Source organism: Crinia signifera, chromosome 2 (genome assembly GCF_055691185.1).
Source record: "Crinia signifera chromosome 2, ASM5569118v1, whole genome shotgun sequence".
Classification (NCBI taxonomy): Eukaryota; Metazoa; Chordata; class Amphibia; order Anura; family Myobatrachidae; genus Crinia; species Crinia signifera.
This window is the reverse complement of record NC_139218.1, coordinates 281,169,856-281,196,452: the sequence shown is the minus strand read 5'-3', so window position 1 is coordinate 281,196,452 and position 26,597 is coordinate 281,169,856. Positions and strand designations below refer to the sequence as shown.

Genomic DNA, 26,597 nt, shown 5'->3' with positions numbered 1-26,597 from the left:
GTGCCTTGATTAAAAAAAGATTGGGAACCCCTGTTCTAGTGTGTATGGGCCTTAAGGGAAATTGGGCCACCTCACTCTCAGCTCCTGGATGTCACAGAATTCCAAGTGGCGAGAGTGTGGGGCCCCCTCCTTGAATACACCCAAGCAAGTGGAGAACGCTCCACAGGAGTTACGCTTTACAGGGCTAATTCAGATGTGGTTGGAGTTGCTATCACTGCTGCTTCCTTGGATGGCACTTGGTAATACAGATGGACAATGACCAAAAAAAAGTACAGAGAAAGGAACCCAGGATTGCTATAAGACAATGAAGTAGTATATTTTGCATTGGCTGAGTCAGTCACCTGATATTAACCATAACAAACATGCATTTCACTTGCTGAAGACAACGTTAAAACAAAAAGACTAAAGCAAGCATGGAGGGAATATAAACACTCCACACAGATAGGTAGGAATGCTCTGTTCCTGAACTTCCTTGGTAATGTATGATTGCCATCACCTGTAATGAGCTAGATAGTTGATAAGAAAGGCGTTTCACCACAGATGATGGCAATCATACATTACCAGGGAAGTCCAGGAACAGAGCATTTTCTCCCTCATGGAGAGGGTCAGGTAGGCAAGTATGCATTACACCAGGCTTTCCCAACCACGGTCCTCAAGGCACACCAACAGTGCAGGTTTTAGTGATATCCAGGCTTCAGCACAGATGGTTTAATCAGAATCACTCAGGTACTAATTAAGTCACCTGTGCTCAAGACTGGATATCACTAAAACCTGCACTGTTGGTGTGCCTTGAGGACCGTGGTTGGGAATGCCTGCATTACACCATCCATACTGCATCTCACATAATCTATACCAGGGGTGCCAATTCCAGTCCTCTAGAGCTACCAACAGTTCATGTTTTCCAGATCACCTAGCAGGTGCGCTCTTTACTCACTGCCAAATTACAAAAGATCCACAGGTAGAGATAATAACTTAACTTGTGGTTCTGTGAGGAGACCTGGAAAATGTTAACTGTTGGTAGCTCTCGAGGACTGGAGTTGTCTACCCCTGATCTATACAAATAACTGTCCCACAAACTAAGGCATTTAACTTCAAGTTTTAAAAGAGTCACTGGTTTTAACTTGCCCGTTGGGTGACATGACTTTTCATCTTCACCAAGCTTGTAGCCAGTAGCACAAGAGCAAGTGTAAAAGTTTAGCCCATATCTAGGCTCACAGAAATGCTGGCATCCATCATCTGCATCAAGGTGGCATTCCTCCATTGCTAGGAAAATAAATAATAAAACAAATAAAAGTGGAGGTGAGTGTTTTGAAAAAGGCACAAGTCTAACAGGTGCAACATTTTTCCAGATTAAAATTGTTAATTCGTAAAACAAATTGTGCTTGTTCCCTTGATTTCTGCATAGGTTTATTTAATAAGGCAACAAAAAAAGCATTATGCAAACAAAATTATATTTTCTTTTAGCATCAACAACTGTTCGAAAGATTCAGGATCCTAAAGGCCCCCATACATTAGTCCGACTTGTCCTAACATGCGACTAGGTCGAGTTTTGCATGTGATAAATCGCATGCAACTCCCGGGGAGCTGCAGGTGGCAAATGCTGACGAGGGGACCAGGGAGGGGGGACACAGCATCTTCTCCTGCCTGGTTCTCTGTCCCGCCCCTCCCCTGCTCCCTCCGCCCGGCTCCGGGCTGCACATAAGATCCGTTGCACATCGGGTCGGACGGGTTGTCTACATGTGTGATTTGGGCCGATTTCACAGCCCGATTCATTCAAATTGGCTGAAATCGTGCCCAAATCGCATAGTTTATGGGGCCTTTACAGATTCAGGAGCCTGATATCATGAGTTGGCATGTTTTTGGTATGTTGTGTCCAGTAACTACAGCGACATCTGCTTTAGTCTAGCGGTCAGGGGATGACCTAGTGCAGTGGTTCCCAACCCTGGTCCTCAAGTACCCCCAACAGTGCATGTTTTCCAGGTCACCCGGCAGATGCACTCATTATTCAGGCACATTTTAAAAGATCACAGGTGGAGCTAATTATCTCACCTGTGATTCTGTGTGGAAACCTGCAAAACATGCACTGTTGGGGGTACTTGAGGACCAGAGTTGGGAACCACTGACCTAGTGTATAAACTTTTGCTGCCAGTCCATGCAGAATGTGGACATTTCACATAACACCATTGTGTTGACATTCTGCAAATGCAGACATTCAGTGTTGACATTGCAAATGTAAACATCCCATTTTTTACACCAGAGGTAGCCAACCCACGTCCTCGAGAGCTACCAACAGGTAATGTTTTTCAGGTCTCCTCACAGAATGGCACATAATCAGCTCCACCTCTGGATTGTTTAAAATGTGTCACTGACTAATGAATTCACCTGTGCACCTACTAGATGGTCTGGATAACATAACCTGTTGGTAGCTCTCGAGGCCTGGAGTTGGCTATCCCTGTTTTACACATACAGTATATGCTCACTTACCTCATCTATGTCATTACCGCTATATAATCTACACATGGTCTTGCTCATGAATAATATTGTGTGTGTATATATATATATATATATATATATATATATATATAGTAGACAGTGTACCAAGGTACTCAGGCGGCACTCACAGGACTTGCAAACGGTCACAAAAAACTGCAGACTACACCGGCAACTGCCGGTGTAGTCTGCAGTTTTTTGTGACCGTTTGCAAGTCCTGTGAGTGCCGCCTGAGTACCTTGGTACACTGTCTACTGTATTGTTGTATGGAAGGCACCGAGGCCAGTGGACTGTAAGGAGGAGTGCCGGACCCCCCACAAACTTCGTTATATATATATATATATATATATATATATTTTATTTTTATTTTAATTTTTTGGTACTCTTTACCTAGAACGGCGCCCGCGATCAGAATCGCGGGCGTCGGGGGTAAAAAATCGCGGGCATCGCGGGTAAATCGCGGGTACATCAAAATCGGGTACCCGCGATTACCGCGATTTTCCCATAGGGAACAATGTTAAAAAGCCTGATTGACCGCGATTTTACTGTAAAATGCCTCAATGCCCGCGATTTTCCCATAGGAATCAATGTTAAATGGGCTACAGAGCCCAAATAGCCCCAATTAACCCTTAAATGTCCCCCCAATTTTTGTACGCCACCCCACGATCCACGGCAACCCGAAGCGTGGCGAGCGCAGCGAGCCCGCGAGGGGCGGCGGTACGCGTCCTCCGACCTTTTCATGCCCTACTATCCACGTCGGCGTGGAGTTGAGAATAGAATAGTGTGGCGAGCGCAGCGAGCCACCGAGCCCGAAGCGTGGCGAGCGCAGCGAGCCCCGCGAGGGGACGCGGATACCTTCACAGGTAAACGCGTCCCTTCGCGGGCTTCACAGGTGTCCGCGTCGCCACGGACACCTGTGAAGTCCGCGAGGGGACGCGTATAACTGTGAAGGTATCCGCGTCCCCTCGCGGGGCTCGCTGCGCTCGCCACGCTTCGCTCGCCACGCTTCGCTCGCCACGCTTCGGGCTCGGTGGCTCGCTGCGCTCGCCACACTATTCTATTCTCAACTCCACGCCGACGTGGATAGTAGGGCATGAAAAGGTCGGAGGACGCGTACCGCCGCCCCTCGCGGGCTCGCTGCGCTCGCCACGCTTCGGGTTGGCGTGGATCGTGGGGTGGCGTAAAAAAATTGGGGTGACATTTAAGGGTTAATTGAGCCTATTTGGGCTCTGTAGCCCATTTAACATTGATTCCTATGGTAAAATCGCGGGCATTGAGGCACTGAATGCAAAATCGCGATCAATCTGACTTTTTAACATTGTTCCCTATGGGAAAATCGCGGTGATCGCGGGCATCGCGTCGCGGCCGTTTATGTGCTGCCCGCGATGTCGCGATCACCGCGATGGGCGCCGTTCTAGGTAAAGAGTACCAATTTTTTTTACATTTTCACAAAGTAGATTTTGGTACTCTTTACCTAGAACGGCGCCCATCGCGGTGATCGCGGCATCGCGGGCAGTACATAAACGGGCGCGACGCGATGCCCGCGATCACCGCGATTTTCCCATAGGGAACAATGTTAAAAAGCCTGATTGACCGCGATTTTGCATTCAATGCCTCAATGCCCGCGATTTTCCCATAGGAATCAATGTTAAATGGGCTACAGAGCCCAAATAGGCACAATTAACCCTTAAATGTCCCCCCAATTTTTGTACGCCACCCCACGATCCACGCCAACCCGAAGCGTGGCGAGCGCTGCGAGCCCGCGAGGGGCGGCGGTACGCGTCCTCCGACCTTTTCATGCCCTACTATCCACGTCGGCGTGGAGTTGAGAATAGAATAGTGTGGCGAGCGTAGCGAGCCACCGAGCCCGAAGCGTGGCGAGCGGACGCGGATACCTTCACAGGTAAACGCGTCCCCTCGCGGGCTTCACAGGTGTCCGCTTTTCGCCACGGATACCTGTGAAGCCCGCGAGGGGACGCGTATAACTGTGAAGGTATCCGCGTCCCCTCGCGGGGCTCGCTGCGCTCGCCACGCTTCGGGCTCGGTGGCTCGCCACACTATTCTATTCTCAACTCCACGCCGACGTGGATAGTAGGGCATGAAAAGGTCGGAGGACGCGTACCGCTGCGCTCGCCACGCTTCGGGTTGGCGTGGATCGTGGGGTGGCGTACAAAAATTGGGGTGATATTTAAGGGTTAATTCTGCCTATTTGGGCTCTGTAGCCCATTTAACATTGATTCCTATGTGAAAATCGCGGGCATTGAGGCATTTTAAAGTAAAATCGCGGTCAATCAGGCTTTTTAACATTGTTCCCTATGGGAAAATCGCGGTCATCGCGGGTACACGATTTTGATGTACCCGCGATTTACCCGCGATGACCGCGATTTTTTACCCCCGACGCCCGCGATTCTAATCGCGGGCGCCGTTCTAGGTAAAGAGTACCTAGATTTTTTATGTATAGGTAAATCCATTGATCTAATTGATTACAATGTCAAAGGAAAAATGTTTTTCTTACCAAATTGACATTTGTTCCCTTTGTATCCTTTAGGACAACTGCAGGTGTAACTGCGAATAGTGTCTGTGCACACAGCAGTGTTCGTACATGGGTTGGACATACACTGTCTTCCACCTGCACATGGAGAAAATCCTAATGTATGAACATTGTTTTGTGTAGAACTGGGTTTAACACTGTAATGTTTCCACATAAGTTTGTAGATTCTTGCTTCATTCATTCCATCCTGACATCATCACCGTTTGCAGTGGGCAAAATTAGCTGCCCGGGCCCTTCCAGAGGCCGGGGCCGGGGACAGCTGTACCCACAGCACCTCCCTATTGGCGGCCCTAATTGCCATCACCTGTGGTGAAACACCTTTCATATAAATTAACTAGCTCTCCACAGGTGGTGGTAATCATACATTACCAGGGAAGTCCAGGAACAGAGCATTTTCTCTCTGAAGGATGCAAAATTATGGTGTAGGGTAGTCTTTCCTGTGAGGCCACACCCCATAAGACCATGCCTTTTTTTGTGCCTTTGTTGCAAAGTTTCCACCCTCAGCTTTATATAAAAGGTGTTATGCATGATACACTTTGATGACACTGGGAGCCATATTGGCTAGAATCTGCTCTGTACGATAGGGTGATCAGAACATAGATAAAAATACCTTAAACAAAAATATTTTTTAACCCCTTCCTGACAGAGCCAGTTTTTGCGTTCCTGACAGAGCCCTTTTTTTCAAATCTGACATGTATCACTTAAGTGGGGATAACTTTTTTTTGCTTTTACTTATCCCAGTGATTTTGAGATTGTTTTTTCGTGACACATTGTACTTCAAATTAGTGGTAAATTTGGGTCGATACAGTCTGTGTTTTTTTGTGAAAAATACCAAAATGTCGTAAAAAAATGGAAAATTTAGCAATTTGCAAAATGTTAAATTTTCTGCTTGTGAGACAAATAATCATACCACTCAAAATAGTTAATAACTAACATAGACCATATGTCTACTTTATGTTTCCATCATTATTTCAACTTCCTTTTAATTTTTTTGGACACTAGGAGGCTTACAATATGAATAGCAAATTCTCAATTTTTCAAGAAAATTTCAAACACTGATTTTTTTAGGGACCAGTTCAGTTCTGATGTGACTTTGAGGGACTTGTATGTGAGACACCCCCATAAATGATACTATTTCAAAAACTGCACCCCTCACAGTATTCAAAACAGCATTTTGGAAGTTTGTTAACCCTTTAGGTGTTTCACAGGAATTAAAACAAAGTGTAGGTGAAATTTCTAAATTTCATTTTTTTTGCAGATTTGCAATTTTAATACATTTTTCTAAGGAACACAGTACATTTTACTAGAGAAATGTGACTAAAAATTGATTCCCCCAATTCTTTTGTTTTCATAAATATCCTATATGTGGCCCTAGTGTGCACGTTGACCAAACCACAGGCTTCATAATAGAAGGAGCACCTACTTGATTTTGGAGCCTCCTTTTTATGAGATTATTTTTTAGGCACCATGTAGGTTTCTAGGCACCATAAAATGCTAAAATTTAGGAACCCCCCCACAGGTACAACTGGGCAGTGAAAATGAAAAATTCATTTTTTTACACAAAAATGCAGGTCTGGCTCCAAATTTTTCATTTTCACAAGGAATGAAGGAGAAAAAGCACCCCAAAATCTGTGCCCCAATTTCTCCCGAGTACGGCAATGCCTCACATGTGACCAAAAAATACCATTTGGGTGCATGGCAGGACTCAGAAGGGAAGGAGTGATTTTTGGATTTTGCAGCTCAGATTCTGGTGAAATTTTGGTGGGTGCTATGTCGCATTAGCAAGACCCCCCAAGCACCAATACAGTGGAACCCCCCCACAAGTGACCCCATTTTGCAAACTACACCCCTCAGGGAATTCATCTAGGGGTATAGTGTACATTTAAAACCCCCAGGGGTTTCACCAATTTTGATACAAGTGGGCAGTGAAATGAAAAATTACATTTTTTTACACAAAAATGCAGTTCTGGCTCAAAATTTTTCATTTTCAGAAGGTATGAAGGAGAAAAAGCACCCCAAAATCTGTGCCCCAATTTCTCCCGAGTATGGCAATGCCTCATATGTGACCAAAAAATACCAGTTGGGTGCATGGCAGGACTCAGAAGGGAAGGAGTGATTTTTGGTGGTGGAATGTTGGTGGGTGCTATGTCGCATTAGCAAGACCCCCAAAGCACCAATACAGTGGAACCCCCCCACAAGTGACCCCATTTTGCAAACTACACCCCTCAGGGAATTCATCTAGGGGTATAGTGTACATTTCAAACCCCCAGGGGTTTCACCAATTTTGATACAACTGGGCAGTGAAAATGAAAAATTACATTTTTTTACACAAAAATGCAGTTCTGGCTCAAAACTTTTCATTTTCAGAAGGTATGAAGGAGAAAAAGCACCCCAAAATCTGTGCCCCAATTTCTCCCGAGTACGGCAATGCCTCACGTGTGACCAAAAAATACCATTTGGGTGCATGGCAGGACTCAGAAGGGAAGGAGTGATTTTTGGATTTTGCAGCTCAGATTCTGGTGGAATTTTGGTGGGTGCTATGTCGCATTAGCAAGACCCCCCAAGCACCAATACAGTGGAACCCCCCCACAAGTGACCCCATTTTGCAAACTACACCCCTCAGGGAATTCATCTAGGGGTATAGTGTACATTTCAAACCCCCAGGGGTTTCACCAATTTTGATACAACTGGGCTGTGCAAATGAAAAATTACATTTTTTACACAAAAATGCAGTTCTGGCTCAAAATTTTTCATTTTCACAAGGAATGAAGGAGACAAAGCACCCCAAAATCTGTGCCCCAATTTCTCCCGAGTACGGCAATGCCTCACATGTGACCAAAAAATACCATTTGGGTGCATGGCAGGACTCAGAAGGGAAGGAGTGATTTTTGGATTTTGCAGCTCAGATTCTGGTGGAATTTTGGTGGGTGCTATGTCGCATTAGCAAGACCCCCCAAGCACCAATACAGTGGAACCCCCCCACAAGTGACCCCATTTTGCAAACTACACCCCTCAGGGAATTCATCTAGGGGTATAGTGTACATTTCAAACCCCCAGGGGTTTCACCAATTTTGATACAAGTGGGCAGTGAAAATGAAAAATTACATTTTTTTACACAAAAATGCAGTTCTGGCTCAAAATTTTTCATTTTCAGAAGGTATGAAGGAGACAAAGCACCCCAAAATCTGTGCCCCAATTTCTCCTGAGTACGGCAATGCCTCATGTGTGACCAAAAAATACCAGTTGGGTGCATGGCAGGACTCAGAAGGGAAGGAGTGATTTTTGGTGGTGGAATGTTGGTGGGTGCTATGTCGCATTAGCAAGACCCCCAAAGCACCAATACAGTGGAACCCCCCCACAAGTGACCCCATTTTGCAAACTACACCCCTCAGGGAATTCATCTAGGGGTATAGTGTACATTTCAAACCCCCAGGGGTTTCACCAATTTTGATACAAGTGGGCAGTGAAAATGAAAAATTACATTTTTTTACACAAAAATGCAGTTCTGGCTCAAAATTTTTCATTTTCAGAAGGTATGAAGGAGACAAAGCACCCCAAAATCTGTGCCCCAATTTCTCCCGAGTACGGCAATGCCTCATGTGTGACCAAAAAGTGGCAGGACTCAGAAGGGAAGGAGTGATATTTGGATTTTGCAGCACAAATTCTGGTGGAATGATGGTGGGTGCTATGTCGCATTAGCAAGACCCCCAAAGCACCAATACAGTGGAACCCCCCCACAAGTGACCCCATTTTGCAAACTACACCCCTCAGGGAATTCATCTAGGGGTATAGTGTACATTTCAAACCCCCAGGGGTTTCACCAATTTTGATACAAGTGGGCAGTGAAAATGAAAAATTACATTTTTTTACACAAAAATGCAGTTCTGGCTCAAAATTTTTCATTTTCAGAAGGTATGAAGGAGAAAAAGCACCCCAAAATCTGTGCCCCAATTTCTCCCGAGTACGGCAATGCCTCACATGTGACCAAAAAATACCAGTTGGGTGCATGGCAGGACTCAGAAGGGAAGGAGTGATTTTTTGATTTTGCGGCTCAGATTCTGGTGGAATGAATGGTGGGTGCTATGTGGCATTAGCAAGACCCCCGAAGCACGGTGAAATGATGAACCTAATAATCCATAGATGTGTGGTATATTTTAAAACACTCCTTTATACATAGGCCGGGTTTGTCAGGGCAAGTGTCACACTGGAAAATAGTTTGCTTTCTTATTCCCTTTTTATAGCAAACTTTGCACCTTTTTTGTGTCCTGACCTTTTTTCCAGTGGAGGGGATTTCATCAGGAAAATGCTGCCCTGGTACAATACGGGGGCCAGTACTAGAAGTACTGGGGCCCTCTGCCTGCTGGTTCCCAAATATTAGGCCCTTTATGACTTCCTCTTGAAAGTGCATAAATGTCCCCCTCTGGCCGGTAGAACGGAATAGCACGTAAGCGTTATACAGTGCCATCTGGATGATATACACGGCCAGCTTCTTGTACCAGATTTTTGTTTTCCGCAGGGCACTGTACGGCTTCAGTACCTGATCTGAAAGATCCACTCCGCCCATGTACCTATTGTAATCCAGGATACAATTAGGTTTTGAGGTGTGGGTACTGGTACCTCGTACAGGGACGGAGGTGGTACTGTCTCCGTGAATTGTTGTCAGTATAAGGACATCCCTCTTGTCCTTATATTTGACCAACAACATATTTTCGGTGCATATTCCCCTGCTTTCACCCCTTCTCATTACTTGGGCAATGTGCGTTTTTGGGAGGCCTCTTTGGTTCTTGCGCACAGTACCGCAAGCTGCTGTACCTCTTGAACCAAGGGCCTTAAACAGGGGGATGCTAGTGTAAAAGTTATCCACATAGAGGTGATAACCTTTATCCAGGAAGGGGTGCACTAAATCCCAGACAATTTTTCCACTAACACCTACGAGGGAGGGGGGGCATTCTGGCGGTTCAATTCTTGAATCCTTCCCTTCATATACCCTAAACCTGTGAGTGTACCCTGAGGTGCTTTCACACAGCTTATACATTTTTATGCCATACCTTGCCCTCTTACTGGGAAGGTACTGGCGGAATTTAACCCTTCCTTTAAAATGTATAAGGGACTCGTCTATGCAAATGAATTTATCAGAATCAGAATCAACTTTATTGGCCATGTGTGCTTGCGCACACTAGGAATTTTTTGTGGATATACAGTGCAGCATCAGCAGGGATGAAAAAGGGGGGGTGGGGGCATTACATACATTACATTGAGACATTACATGTGGGGAACGCAGCCCGCCGATCAGCACAGCACCTAGGCAGCCATCAGCGGCGCCACTGGTCGCTGAAGTAGCTGTGGAAGGTAGCAGTAACAGTATGAGCACAAACATTGCAATTTAAGCAGAGACAGTACAGTTATCACATAGGGGACACAGGGTTACATATGGCTGAGTGCACAGATCCTAGGCAGCCATTTGCGGCGCCAACTTGTATCTTCCTGGGGTGGTGGTGGTGGTGATGGTGGCGGGGGGAGGGGGCAGAAAGAGTCAGTGAGGCCGGGGGAGAGTCAGTCAGGAAGGGGGGGTGGAGGGGTGTACATGTCTGGGATGTACATGTCTTCAAATTTGGCACTGAAATGATCAATGATCAACGGCCTGACTTTGAATAGCCGGTCAAAGGTGGGATCATCTCTGGGTGGGCACTGTGCATTATCGTTGTAATGCAAAAATTTAAGGATCGTCTCAAATCGAGCCCGGGGCATGGCCATACGGTAAAATGGGGTGCTGTACAGAACATCTGTACTCCAATATTGCCTAATTTCTGGCTTTTTTACTATGCCCATATGAAACACCAGACCCCAAAACGTCATCATCTCTACTGCATCTACAGGGGTCCACCTAGCAAATGATGATGTGGGGTTTTGAGCAATAAACTGCTGGGCATATAAATTAGTTTGGTCCACCATTAAATTTATAAAATCATCAGAGAAAAATAATTTGAAAAAGTCAATTTCTCTGAGACCTGTAGAATCAAATTGGATTCCTGGCATGGCCAAAAACTCAGGAACCTGGGGCTCAAAATTGTCTGGTGGTGGGGTCCATACGAGATCAATTATTGGGGGGGGGTCTCAGCTGCTCTACGGGGGCGTCTTTGAGGGGGTCCCTCATCACCAGAGGAGGAAGAGGTGCTTAAGACGAATCCTTCAAATTCCCCGCTTGCCTCACTGGCTGTGTCAGAGTCAGAGGCAAGCATGGCATATGCCTCCTCCACTGAATACATTCTTCTGGATGACTGGGATGACATTTGGGATGACATTTGGGATGCCATTTTTATTTTTGTGTTACTGGTAGTGAAATGTTTCAACACGGGTATAGTGTAGGGGGGGTTAAAAAAAAGGGGGTTAAAAAAAAAAATTGAAGGGGTTAAAAAAAATAAAAAAATTGAAGGGGTTAAAAAAAAAAAAAAAAAAGGTCCTGCGCCAAAAATTGAGCACAGATGTTGGTCAGTAACGTCCGTCACTGAACAGCGCTCAAAGGCAACAGGAATTTGATCAAAAAAAAATAGATCAACCCTGTGCCGAAAAAGCTGATCAGTGATGTACGTCACTGATCAGCGCACAGTGGCCACAGGACACCCACAAAATCACAGTGTGTGTAAAAAAAAAATTAAAAAAAGACCCCACAGCACCCACAAAAAAAAAAAAGGTGATCAGTGATGCGACACTGATTACCAGTGAGGGGCAGCAGGTGCACAACCTTTGGTGCAACTGACAGTGCAACTGGCAGCAACTGACAGGTATATATAAAAAAAAAAAACCTCTGCACCCCCAAAAAGTTGCTGATCACCTCAGATATAGTGATCAGCACAAAAGGCGGGGGCAGCAGACACAAAATTTAGCACTCTCTATCACTCTCTGTCACTATCTCTCTCTATCTCTCTATCTCTCACTATCTATCACTCTATGACACTGCAGCAGCAGCAGTGACAGGTATATATATATATATAAAAAAAAACCTGCACCCCCAAAAAGTTGCTGATCAGTTAATTTATACTGATCAGCACAAAAGGGGGGGCAGCAGTCAGTTATATAAAAAATATATAGCACAATCTGTCACTATCTCTATCTCTCTCTCTCTATCTCTCTCTATCTCTCTATCTATAACTATCACACTGCAGCAGCACAAAATATAGCACTCTCTGTCACTAGGCCTCTCTATCTCTCTCTATCTCTCTCTCTATATCTCTCTCTATCTCTCTCTCTATAACTATATCACACTGCAGCAGCACAAAATATAGCACTCTCTGACACTATCTCTCTCTATCTTTATCTCTCTATCTCTCTCTATCTAACGCTATTACACTGCAGCAGCACAAGTTCACAGGACGTCACAAGTAACAGGATCCAGCATCCACTACAAGCAGGATCCAGGAAGCATCCAGCGCACTGCAAGTGATGAAGCAGTGATCAGGCAAGGTATTTGCAAGGATCAGGTAAGTATTTGGCAAGGTTCAGGTCAGTATACTGCGGCAGCTAGGCACGGTGACCGCACTGCACGCAATTCCAGACCGGAATGGCGTCTGCAGTGCAGTCACCATTAGTTTAAATCCCCCTCCTTGGCTGTGATTGGTCCGTCGGCCCGACGAACCAATCACGGCCTTTGGGGGCGGGCGGGGTGAGGTGGGGTGACACCAGTGTCACCCTTACACCCCGCGGTGATTGGTGCTGTACTTTACAGCACCAATCACCTCCGATCCCGTGTCACCGGCGAACGTTATTCGCCGGTGACACAGGAAAACGCTGTGAATGGCTGTTCACACTGAACAGCCAATCACAGCGATCGCCGACGGGGGGGCGGCATCGCAGCCCCCCCTGGGCATGCACGGACATGTCTGCTGTCAGGGACAGCAGACATGTTGAAACTGTCACCGCGTCTATAGACGCGGTGACAGTTACAAGCCATGACGTACATTTACGCCATGTGTCGGGAAGTACTTCCCGACCATGACGTAAATGTACGTCAATTGTCGGGAAGGGGTTAAACAAAACGATTTCCCTATAATAATAATAATAATAATAAGAATTCTGATTTGGCTTAGTTGCTATTGGCAGTTGAATAAGCATACTTAGGGGTTCTTCTGGTTGGTTTTCAAAAGCAAATTCCTTCTTTAATGGACAACACTGTGTGCACTGGGCAAGATGGTGGCGCGTGCACAGGCAGGAGCTCCGAGTTCTTGTACATATGAGACTGTATTTTAGTAGATCCAAGTCATCCAAACTATGCAGTTTTTGACATATTGCCGTTGAAAAAATGGTTCAGAAGTGTCCGTGCACGTACTAAGCGCATGCTAAACATGCTGTTCGTATGCTGAATGACCAACACCGAAATGGGAAAATTTTGTCTTATTAATGTGCAAGTGCTTGTATGTTTTTTTGTTGACAATGCATTGCTGTATTTTTAATGACAAATACAATATTCTTCTTCTTCAATGCAGGTGAGGCAGGTAACCTGTACAGAGAGAGTTACATTTGGGTGGGGTGTGTTCAAACTGAAATCTATATTGTAGTGTAATAATAAAGCAGCCAGTATTTACTCTGCACAGAAACAAAATAACTCACCCACTCTGCACATCTGCCTCACCTGCAGTGTACATGGTGTTGTCCATTAAAGAAGGAATGTTATTTTGGAAACCAACCAGCATAACCCCCTTAGTCAGTGGCGTAGCTATAAATTTTGCTCCCCCCAGCCAAAAAGTTTGTGGTGCCCCCTTCCCCCCGGGCTCCTCTCCAGCGTGTTTCCCCTCTGCTGTTTCCCTTGGCTCCGATGCATCCCAGGCCACCCTAGCACGTCCATCCCCCGCCCATCCTGTACACAGTAGCCAATAGCTGGCTCTGTGTACAGTCAATTGAATCAGTGGGGGGGATTTGTCATCTATGCCATGGCCGTACCAGCAATGCGGCTAACTCGCCTCCAATGCTCAGCCAGTGGGCAGCAGCAGCATGGCAGTGCGTCGAGCGGGTGCTGGCGCCCACACAGACCCCGCTGCCGCTTGCTCCCCCAAGCGGCAGCTGGGGCTGCCTTACGGTAGTTACGCCACTGATCTTATTCCAGATCTGTATATGTGCTATACAATTGTCTGGTTGATTCCTTTTTTCTGTAATCTGTTATCATCCCAACATGGCTCTTTTATATGGTGATTCCTAAAAGCCCTGTTTTTACCTTTAATTTAAAAGAATAATTATTGTGTTCAGTGATGCAAAAATAAAAAGGGCTGGATATACCAACCCTTTGTGGTATATCCCACCACCCATACTAATTACACATGTACTAACATATGCGATTAGTTCCTCTCTTGATAAGAGCTTCCCTTTGCGATGCGCTCCGGAATCTGGGCTTTCGGATCTGTGACTTGGGAGTCACTACACATGTACAGGGTGACACTGGTGGCCGCGGGGCATGCTGGCAGGGATAGTGTCGGATCCCTCACACAGTGCTGAGGAAAGAAGTCCATAGGCTTCTGCTGGTGTTACCCTCCACATCGGAGTCCTGGCAGTTGGGGTTTAGTACATTTCGGAAATGCGGTATAAACTCTGAAAACTGGGTTTTACCACATTTCTTCCCAGTGAGTTTTACATTGGTTTGTGCAATATGTAACTGTGTAGTGTTGTGTATGTGGGTGTACATGAAACATTAGGAATGGGAGGTTACACTAGTGATGGGTATTCTGCATGTGCATGTCATACACCTCTACTCAAATCAAATTAATGCAATTTGTGCACAACAAATTTATCCAGAAAGGCTTACCATAATATGTGCTCCAAAACTGACCCTGGAAAAATAAAGTTATATTTGGTCATATATTTTATCTCGGTTTATATATGAACTGTGTAGAATAAGACACAAGTAGTCAATAATACTTTACATTAAATCCTGCCTTAGGTAAGATACATATTAATTATATATAAGATACATATTACACACACGTACACAACAGGCTTTAATCCATGACAATCCAACATATGTGGCCACCACACTATTTTGATGAAAATTTCATACATGCTTAGCACTCACCAATTACAATACAAATTGCATTTTACTTAAATGCAGTCAATGTTAGTTCCGAACTATTGCATAGATGACCAACCACATCAAGGTCTTCCCTATCTGACCAGTACATGCACTGTAATAACCATGATTATTACTCATCAGGACTCATTCCCCAGGTGCCGATTAGTTATATGCCTGGCCGAGGTCTATTTATTTGAGCCAATGAGCTTAGCAGACCTAATCCCATGAAAGAAAAAAAAACATAGTATGAACGGATTTTGTAAATATCTGTGTGAAACTAATATTGGTGGTGTGAAACAAACTAGTTCACATTTCTTCTTTTATTGGACACACATTGGCCCTCCTTCTTTCACTTTCATTGGCAGATATTCAATTACTTAATTCGTCCTGTGCAGCGAATTCTGTTTTGGATTTGCTGCACAATCGCCAGTTCCGGAGGGCTGGGGCATTTGCTGCCAGCCCTCCCTCACCCCCTATGCAACGCCACAGGGGCTCACTGCCCCTGGCGTGAATTTTAACCCCCCCCCCCCCCCCGGCGAGTGCCGCAGGGAGCCAGGGGACAGCGGCAGGCAGGGAGATCGAAGCCTCCCTGCCTGCTACGGACACTGTGGGAGTGAAGGAGGGCTGGCAGGGACACAGGGAGAGCCCCCCGAGAGCTGGCAGGGGACTGGGATATGGAGCCGCTGCACTTACTGGTCCCGATCCTACATATTAAATGATCGGGACCAGTGCGCAGTGAATATATGAATATTAATGAGCAGCTCCCGGCCCCCTGCTGGCGAATGTTTAAAAAAAAATGAAATATATATTCATGTGCATCAAACACAGAAATTAAAATAGCATGCCCTTCACAGAAAAAAAATCTGATTTTTTTTGACACCCTAAAAAAATAACCCCTTTATTTTAAAAGATCACATTCCAGTTCAAAAGATGACGAATGCAAAACAGTGAATCATGGCGAAAATCACTGGAGAAAGCAGTTCTCCATTTGAGCATTGAATACACTCTCGGCAATTTGACTAAGCACCCCATTGAAAACCACCGGCGAATTGTGGCGAATCGCACACGGCGAATTGGCAGACATTCGCTGTTCACCTGCAGCGAATTGTCTCCATTGAATAGGGAGAATCATTTTTTCAGAGGAAAAATTCGCCTTTAGCCCGGATAAATGCCAGATTCGCTGTAACCTACAGCGAATCTGAGGCATTGAATACTGGCGATTGTCTGGCATTCCTGATGATCAGAATTTCCCATCATGGTTTCTCCAATCCCATGCTTCACTGGTTGCTCTGATGACAATATTTTTCTGCTGCATGGTCTTTATTCAGTGAAGGTTGTTTCAATATTCCGTGTTACTTTGGATATTTCCCTATTCTGGGATTCGATCATTGCTACAGTAAAGATATTCGGGCAGATGTATTAAGCCTGGAGAAGAGATAAATTGGAGATAAAGTGGAGATAACTTGGAAGAGTTAACGCACCAGCCAATCAGCTGTGTTTGAAATATGACAGTTGGGATCTGATTGGCTGGTGCGTTATCTCCTTCCACTTTATCTCCAGTTTATCTCTTCACCAGGCTTAATACATCTGCCCCTGAGTCTCTATGGATCTATGTGGTCAGCACAGCCCCTTTTCAGAAGACAGATACATGTCTTTGATACACAAAAGAGGACAACAATTGGTGACCAGATAATTTAAGGTTCCCATCTAGTTGTCACATGCATTCGATAAGGCTTCAATGGCTGATGTTATTGCGGTTCACTCTACGTGATCAATGAGCACTTACTGTACACAGCAGAACAGGTTGCCAAAGTTGTTACATTGTACAGTGTTCATACTTTCTAAACTTTTCATTTTTCCATGTTTGTATCTAGTACACCCAGTTTGTTTTTCACATTATGCTCACAGCTTTTTCTGAATATACACTCACCTCAGGGGCAGCTTTGGAATGTCCTCAGGGCATATCAGTGTCTACCAGCATGGATGAAATTTTTAGGATTTTTAGTACTCACCATTTAATCCATTTATTTTAATCCATCTGGGTAACACTGTATTGTCACCCTTTATTTGCAGAGTTTTGTTTAATTTTGTTTTGAGTGTTTGATTCAGATGTCTATTAATGGATTATTACATTAAACTGAAGGCCAAGAGGGTGGAGGGATGAGGTGATGGAGAAGAAAGCAGCAAACAATGCCTAGTTTACAATAGTGCCTTTTCCATTACAAATCCCGGTACTTGTGTAGTTTCACGGCGGCAGGCTACGCTAAGTTTTCAGAGTAGGCTAAGCTACATTGTCAGCGTAGCCCAATGGCTGCCTAGCGTAGACAGCGTAGTGTCCCCGCGGCAGCCCTGCGTAGTCAGCGTTGTGTCCGCGTCAGGCAGCGTAGTCACTGTACTGTCCCCACGAGCTGCAGCTCTGTCCCCGGCAAGAATAGTGAGCGCCTCTCACACAGCGCCGGTAACCGCCAGATCTCCTGCGCTTGCAGATGCCGGCGGAGAGGCGCTCCATCTGCCTTAGACGCATGAGCGTCTCAGATGCTTCTGCATCTCAGTAATTGTTGGGGCAGGGTACGGCAACCCTGCCCGTGTCCACTTCAGGGAGATGGGGTTAGTGGTTCAGCAGCACGTGTGTCTCTCGCACAAAAAGGGGGTGCAAGCAAGTGCGTCTCATGCACAATAAAGGACCCCTAGTGCATTTGCCGGTTACATACAGGAGGCATCAGCCAGGGAGCCGGAGAGGGATGTTGATGGCCAGGGAGCCAGAGGGGGATGTTGACGGCCTGGGAGCAGGAGAGGGGTGTCAATGGCCAAGGAACTGGAGATGCTTGTTGATGGCCTGGGAACCAGAGAGGGATGTTGACTGCCTGGGAGCCAGAGATGCTTGTCGACGGCCTGGGAGTCAGAGAGGGAGGAGGAGGCAAACTGGCAGGTGGTGGGTTAACAAGCAGCAATACTGCAGGTCACAGGTGGCTATAACGCTGGAGCACAGGATAGCCTAAAGCCTAGGAACTCTGATACTGGAGATAAGCACAGAGGGAACAGAACAGTTGTTCAAGGCAATTTGGAATGCTGGGAGCCCCTTTGCTCAGATGTGATTGGCTGTAAGCCGCAGCAGCAATCAGAACCAGGAAGTACCTGTGTACACCTTGGTCCAGGGATCAGGTGTACAGGTCAGAGTTCAGGTCAGCGAGCAGTGCAATTTGTTGAGCCTGTCAGCTGGGCGCAGGTGTGATGGGCCAGCGTGGAATTGGGGTGGGACGCCGAATGGGGACCAGAGAATGGATCGTGGCTGAAGGAAACACAGGACGCCCCAGCGCAATGGTAAGCGTGGTTCCTGACCAGAATATGTCTGACAGTATTCCACTTTCCAAAAATCCTAGAGATGTTTTCAATATAGTAACTTCCATACAGAGTCTAAACTTTGCAATTCCATAATGACGATATACCCCAGATATGGTCCCTTGCACTCACAAGTTTCTTTTCCACTTAGGCAATTTATTAGTAACAGAAATAAGTGCAAATCCTGTATAGTATGAGGTTATTATTTCTTTCTATTTATTGTTTAATGATGTACTTTACCACTACAATAACAAAGACATATGAAACAAGGGATAATAAAAAAAAAATGAATTGTATTAACTCACAGTTTTCTCTTCATCTTCAAATGTTTCTCTCGCTTCTTCATATGTGCATATTTCTTCATAGCATTCTCTTTCTAAATTGCCTTTGCGCAATTCCTCTATGTGTATGAAGTTGGCTCTCCTGGATCTCTGCATTATTTTGTTAGCATTTTCAGCAGATAAGAAGACTGTTCAGGAAAATAGCATTAAGCTAGGACTACACTAGACATTTTTGTCATGAGTTTTGTGAAAATAGCCGACAAACAATAGGTCATATACATACATATATATAACTGTCATTATTGGTAACCATTATTTATTTAATTGATTATTTGAATGTTAAGGTGAATGTTAGTTTGTTGTAGTGAGTGCTGGGCCCCCTGTATTTGTATATATATATATATATATATATATATATAAAGCTGCAATGGCCCGGCACTCCCAATAACAGATATATCTGCGCCCGGTGCCCCTGTCAAAAAAGGGGATGATGTATGGTGCGAAGGACGTGGCACTCGCGGCGGCTTGAAAAAAGACTCTTGAAGCGGTTGATTGGTAATATATATCGCTTCAAGAGTGTTTTTTCAAGCCGCCGCGAGTGCCACGTCCTTCGCACCATATATATATATATATATATACAGTATAATATATATATATATATATATATTATAGAAATGTTATATATATATATATATATATATATATATATATATATATATAAATATATGTGTGTCCCTGTGCCTTTTTTGATAGACCGTGGAGTGCCGCAGCCCTTGCAACTGTATATATATATATATATATATTTTATAATCTTTGAAGCATCAGTTCTATATATTGGAGGTTTTTATATATACTGTATATATATTTACAATGACTAATATTAATTGGGAAGCTACGCTATGCGATTTGAGCCCAATTTCGCCCCATTCCTGTAGATCGGGACGAGAAATTGGATGAAATTGGCTTAAATCGCATGTGTATGACATCCGATCTGAGGGGTGTTCCCATGCGCATTGGGTCAGATTCGGAGTTCGGACCTGCAGAAACTAAGATAAGATCAGTGGCTTTTTAGGACCAACGATGTATCGTGTCTCATTCCGTCCAGAGGTGTGTGCCAGCAGTACTGAACCGCTAGCACACACCTATCTGCAGGTCTGAGCGGTGGGCAAGAGATTTGAAAAATACAAAAGAATGTGCAGACGCTGGTTGGCTGAGAGAGCCACCCATTCATTTGTGAAGGTTTTTTCAAATTATCCTGCTCCCCTGCAGCTTCCCTGGGACGATTTATCGCATGTAAAAAAAAAAGGTATCAAGTACCATATCGAATACGTGCCTCCAGAGAAGCTGCCGGGGGAATTGAATGCGACTTCTCCCCTCGGAGAAGTTGCATAGTGTATGGGGGCCTTAATTAATAGTAAAATAGTTCATATTGTCACATATCCCATTTGTCAACTGCTTTGGTAATTGTTAATCTATATTGATCTGTTACTATCTAGTTTCTTTTATCACTGTTGTTTCCAATTGTAAAGCGCAACAAAGTATGATGCACTAAATTTGAATAAATAAATAATTTGGAGCTAATTCCTAAACTATCTGACTAGATTGCTTAGAAAGTATCCCTCCATGTGTACAGTAGTGATGGCGATCGCCTGCTGGGTAGGCAGTGCTTGCACTGTCTATCCTGTTAAGATCGCAGCATTTTGCCTAATATCATAGGTAAAATGCTGCTCCGCACGGTTCGCTCAGCACACAATGCTTGTACATCGCGGGTGCATAGCGATGTGTGCTGAGCGATCCATGCTTAAGTACATCACTCAGCATCGGCTCCCCATTGCCCCGTGTGTATGGGACTTTACATGGATAACGATGAGCAAAACAATATTTTCAAAGTGATTTTTTTAAATTTAGTTCAAGTATATATCATTTCACACCACATCTGAGAGAATGCTTTGATGCTACCAGGAACTTTTTGATTATCTACCTGCAAACCTATTACACTAGGATGTTTTATCTGTCTACTAAAATGTGGTAGTATAATATTATCTTCAATCAGTTACCATCACACATGCAGTAATATTGTGATTATTAGAGGTAATGTGTTTAAAGGTAATCCATGCAAAATAACTACAATATTTAAAAATAAAATGAAATACGATTTTTAGAACAATAAATATGATTTGTTTAATATATAATCTAAATACTGAACATATTAAATTACCAATAATGCATTTTTTTTCTTGTTGTCTACAGTTTTGTCATTTGTTTCAGTTTTTTTCTAATCATTATTACAAATAAATGTTGAAAAAAATAAAGGTAACTTTCTTACAAAGAAATCATACCTGTTTGGTCTGCGTGATGAACAAGGAATATTAAGAAGAAAATGCTGGTTGTCTGCATAGGATTTGCCATTGTGTTTTCTTGTTCAACTGGAAATCAGCGCTGTACTGAGAGCTGGTAAATAAAATGTTCTTTTCTTTTTTTTTTGTAAAGCTCAAAGTTCAGGGTCTTATCCACATAAAAAGATCTGATTTTGAATGTAAAGGATTTGGGCAATGGACGCAACACAATTACTTTTGTTAAATTGTGTTCCCATACAATTTATGCAGAAACAAGCTAAATCTATTTAGAATTAGGATTAACTTTTACCTTTTTAATTAATGGGCCAACATTTTAACTTGATGATAGGAACTATGAACAGTTGTGCAATGTTAACCCTGACCAAACATTGTAACTCTGTTAAAAAGGTTAAATATTATCTACCAACTTCATTTCATCCAGCTGAAGCTCCACCCTCATATCTATATATTGTATGTCCCGATACAGGTCAAAACATCTAGACTGAGTTGATTGAACAGTAATAAAGGACCTGCAGTTGCTAGAAGCCCAGGTTGACCAGGACACCAATGAGTCTGGCTGTAAACTACTTTTGATTTGCAGTCAGTCTGTTCAGAGTCGGGCAGCGATAGATTTATTCGAGGCATAGGTGACATGTCTGGCCACAGGCTTTCAGAGGGCTACCTGGCCCAGTTAAATGGGATGCTGATTGCAAGATACCGGTGCTCAGTATACCGATTCCGGCTTCACAACTGTCTTCAAAACACCAGTACTATGAAAGGATAGGCCGGAATGCCGACAGCTGGCATCCTGATCAGTCGATATGCGGGCCAGGTTGGGGGCAGGTGAAGGAAGGAGGGGTTAGGTTTAGGCACTAGTTGGGGACTTAGGGTTAGGCAGGAGGGGTGAGGAAAGGTATGGCTAGGGTGCGGGGAGGTAGTGTTATTCAGTTAGAGCAGGGATTCTCAAACTCGATCCTCAGGACCTCACACAGTTCACATTTTCCAGGTCACCCGGCAGGTGCACAGATGCATTCATTACTCATTGACACATTTTAAAAGATCCACCGGTGGAGCTAATTATTTCACTTACAATTCTGTAGGACCTGCGAAACATGCACTGTGTGGGGTCCTGAGGATCGAGTTTGAGAACCTGTGACTTAGAGGATTAGACTGCAGAGCGGCAAAGTTCAGGGGTAGGTTTAGGCTTGGGGAACGGAAAATCTGTGTCTGGACCTATTTACTCCCTTCCATATGGTCTGAATGTATTTCCATTTTTGTTTGTCTAAAGTTTTCTATGTGAACTTGTCTTCTCAAGTGTGCCTCTGGCCCTCCTCATTTATGCTACTGGTCACATATTGTCATGTGAGTCTCATTTTCCATTGTGCACCTCTACCCTCTCTTCCCCATATGCACCTTTGGCTCTCCCATCCATGTGCACACTGGTGGTGGATTGCAGAGGTGCACTTTGGTAGGGGAGCTTCTGCACTCCACCATCTGTGTGCACCTTTCCCAACCAGTGTGTCTCTACTGCGTGCACTTGTGCCAAAACCCCCCCACAGAAACCTGTTAACATGTAGGTCCTTTTAATTGGATTACAGTAGCAACATCATTGGGTGTGAATGCCACGTGTTTTATGAATCATTGTGTACACCATCTATCCTGAATAATGGCCCACAATTACTTAATATTTGCCGATGGTGGAATCCTGCCCGATGGCACGCTGATTGCCATCTTGCATGTGCAGACCACTTTATACCACCAGACATAATCTGGTGGCTAGAAATTTTGCAGTGGCGAATTGACATGTTGAAAGACCCCGCTCCCGCATTAGTGACTGCACGGCATACATAGGATCTTCTAGTCACTGATGTCTGCAGATGTATCAGGGAATCCTAATCAAGCCAGCTGACCACACTGCACTCCATAACAAAGTCACTGCCACCTTGGATTGTCCCTTGTTGGCATGTTGGGTCCATTGCCTTGTGGGTATTTTTGCACAGATGTAATTATATGCCTGACCAAAATAGTTGGAACCTTGTTGGGCCAGGCTACACATTATACTATACAATGTATCCTTGATGCAGCAGTGAATATCTCTAGATCCGTTCCGATGTGCATATGACCACGCATCGGAATTATAAGTAAATGACATACCATATCACACTTTTCACCTGATTTATCGGCCCGATGTGTCGAAATCGTGTAGAAAAGGGCCAAATTGCACTAGTGCATGGAGGCCTTAAGAAGGGTTTTGTCACAATGTTTGAACAGTGATGTTACTTAATACAGGGCCATCTTAACACATGGGCTTACTAGGCAGCTCCCCTAGGGCTCCACAAATCTCGGAGCCTTCGAACAGGGGTTTGCTAGTGCCTCTGGAGTTTTTTGTGTGGCTAGAAGAGATTTCTGCCCAGCTGTTTTGGTTGGGAATTACACAAAATCAGAGCTGCCGGAAATCATTCTCTACCGGGCCTTTTTTTTTCTATTTCATAGAAAGATCAAACAAATGACAAAAGACTGGTTGCTACCAAAAGCAAAAATAAAAGCTTTAAGTTACCATGATACATAGAACAAGCTTTACATGTCCTGCACTATGTGAATATGGGACTAAAAAGTCCCTATGACTCTGTGTCACTGTTTGCTCTAGTGATCTAGCTCTGTGTACCTGTCCTTACCCCATTAGCTAATGCGTCCATGACCTTATGTTCCTCTTCCTCTATGAAGAAATACTTGCAACATGTTTGAGCTTTACTACCATGGGAAACATATTTACCAACATTTAGGCAGACTCTGGATCACACGCCAAGGGGCACCTCTGTAGAGTCTTTTGCCATAGTCACAGGGCCGGTGCAAGGCACCGGAGCGCCCCAGGCGAGTCGGGGTGGGGGCGCCCCGGTGCCGGGGGAGGGGGGGGGTACCTGTCCTGCGGCGCTGTCTGGTGCCGGGGGAGGGGGGTACCTGTCCTGCGGCGCTGTCCGGTGCCGGGGGAGGGGGGTACCTGTCCTGCGGCGCTGTGTATTTAAATCTGGCGGCGGAGGCAGCGGGGGGTCCCTGCAGTCCATTAGAAATAACGAGCGCTATCCGCCGGGCTATGCGGAAGCGCTTCTGTTGTGAAAACACTGGCAGCACGCTGATTGGCTGAGATCAGCGTGCGCCGTGCTGCCAGTGTTTTCACAACAGAAGCGCTTCCACATAGCCCGGCGGATATCGCTCGTTATTTCTAATGGACTGCAGGGACCCCCGCTGCCTCCGCCGCCAGATTTAAATACACAGCGCCGCAGGACAGGTACCCGGGCGGCACGGGGGGCAAAATGCCGCCCTCCAGTGGCCGGCGCCCTAGGCAAATGCCTAGATTTGCCTAGTGGTGGCGCCGGCCCTGCATAGTCATGTCTGAGGCTATATGTTAGTACAAGCTCCTCCCATAGTGTACAAGCGTACATCTGAGTGTGCAAGGCCTGGGATGCCCACTTTAGATGCAATTATCAGTAGTCATCAAAACTTGCAACAGTCCCATGCTATGTGCAGATTCTCTGTGATAGTATGTCCTCCAGGGTGACTACCACTATAGCAACTTGCACGTGTCACTCCCTGACCATCTCCAGTGGTGGAACTTGTTATCCAGGTGCAAAAATAATATGATACACAGCAGAATTTGGCAGCAGTGGGCCCATTAGTCCTCGGGTTCCTCGGCGCAATGCATCTGCTGCGCCAATGGTAGTTCCACCTCTGACCATCTCCCTGTGTTTGCAAAGCCACCTCCCTGTCAGGAACATCCAATACTTTTCAAGACATTTTGGAGACTGTGCTAAGACGCACAATCTACAAAATGTCTTAAAAAAGTATTCCTGTGACTTTGATGCAGGAAGTATTCACAGTGCGACTTAGACATACACCCAGCAGTGCATCTGGCTTAAAATCCGGTGGATACAGTGGTTATATGTCTCACAGTGTCTGTAGTTAGGCCCAATATTCAATTTCCCATGATGGGCAATCAGGATGTTAAGTTGTGCTAATCCCCAAGAACTATGTTATAGCAAAATCTGCAATGCTGGTGCCTACGAAGAAACTATCACAATGCTGGCACCCTACAGTCATTGCTGTTAATTGACTTAGCAAAGAGACTCAGATGATTTATAGCAACAATATAAATTTCAGCTACATACCACTGCAGCTTAACGACTATGTAGTCTAGGTTTTATAGACACATAGACAATGATAGTTGTGTATGTGTGTATATACATATATATATATATATAAGTAATGTGACAGGGTTAAACAGTTGGGGCGCCCAGCAGCTCCCCCCAACGCCGCCGCCACCTCCCTTCCTCCTCCTCTCCAGGCAGTGGGCACAGCTGCTTTCCCAGGGGAGGGGAGCGTATTGCGCGTCTCTCCTTCCCCTCGCTCACTATGTCACTGGGCTTTCAGCCGATCAGAGCTCGCGGGCCGGAAGCCAATCAGGAGCCAGCCCGTGAGGTATGATTGGATAACGGCTCAGGTACACAGTGAAGGGGAAGGAGAGATGAGTTTGTAGAATCCAATATGACCAGAGTCATCCTGCTGGAATTACCGTGGCTATACTTTCTAATGGATTTATCAGTCACCATTTAGAGTTAATTGAAAGTGGAGTCAACAGTGATTTGTTAGTTCTCCAGGTACAGCACTGTGCCAGCAGTGCTTTTCAAAGCTGTTAGTAAATAGCAGAAGACTATCAATATTTGCATATATTAAACGTTAGTGTGTATTGTTAGTAAAGCATAATAAGCAGGTGATGCTTATTCCCCTGAGTTTAATGGAGCTCTACTTTTTGTGGGGAGTCAGGATCAGTGTCCTTTTAATCTTCCTTGAGTTTTTTTCTGAAGATACAACCCCTTCAAGGATGTCCTCTCTGGATATTGGGCGTTATTCTGGCCAAAAATTGTGTAGAGTCGCCTCCGTTATGCATCTGCCTACATCTGCCCCACATGTTACTATGTTACTATACATAATCTGGGGCTTCCTCAGAAGGCGCGGAAGATGCAGATTATATATAGGTGGAGAAACGTGTGATTGAGTAATTCTTCTGATTTTATATTGATATATAATTTTATTACACTGGCCAATAGTAATTGTATTGTCTTATGAATAATTAAAGTATAGAAATTCTTTCTTTTCTTTTTTTTTTACAATCCAATAAGCACAGTTTCATTGTTTTTTCTTGGTTATCTATTCTATTTAAGGGTAGGGTATACCATTAGAAACAGCTGCATCTTGGACTGATTATAGATCAACACTCAATTATTTAGTGTTTTTTTGATGTATATAGAACAGCAGGACATGGTTGCATTCAATCCACGCCAGGTATTAGGTGTGGTGAAGTCTAAAGCAAGCCTGATTGTAGTCAGTTGGTATTAAAATGCTTTCAGAGACAAGGCTCCTGATGCTGGACAAACTGCCCAGGTGATAGGCCTGAAAGTGGTTAGTGTTAGGGGTCCTGGAACTTACTGGTCTCTGAAGGAACTCACACCCTGTTTGTAAAAGACTTGTTGTGACATGTGGCATGTCCTTTA

General features: G+C 44.7%; 1 protein-coding gene across 2 annotated transcripts in view; it reads right to left on the bottom strand.

The window, feature by feature from the left end:
* Nucleotides 1-21,411, bottom strand: part of PROZ (protein Z, vitamin K dependent plasma glycoprotein) — a 32,304-nt gene extending 10,893 nt beyond the window's left edge. The window contains exons 1-5 of one of the 2 annotated variants that reach the window (XM_083168709.1): nucleotides 21,055-21,409; nucleotides 18,740-18,903; nucleotides 14,832-14,856; nucleotides 5,006-5,119; nucleotides 1,126-1,263 (exon numbers count right to left, since the gene is read on the bottom strand). In XM_083168709.1, the coding sequence (XP_083024835.1) occupies nucleotides 1,126-1,263; nucleotides 5,006-5,119; nucleotides 14,832-14,856; nucleotides 18,740-18,903; nucleotides 21,055-21,124 (511 nt within the window). In that variant the 5' untranslated portion in view covers nucleotides 21,125-21,409. Of the gene's footprint in view, nucleotides 1-1,125; nucleotides 1,264-5,005; nucleotides 5,120-14,831; nucleotides 14,857-18,739; nucleotides 18,904-21,054 lie in introns of both variants that reach the window. The other variant, XM_083168710.1, reaches the window with a different exon arrangement.
* Between the last annotated feature and the right edge of the window lie 5,186 nt (nucleotides 21,412-26,597).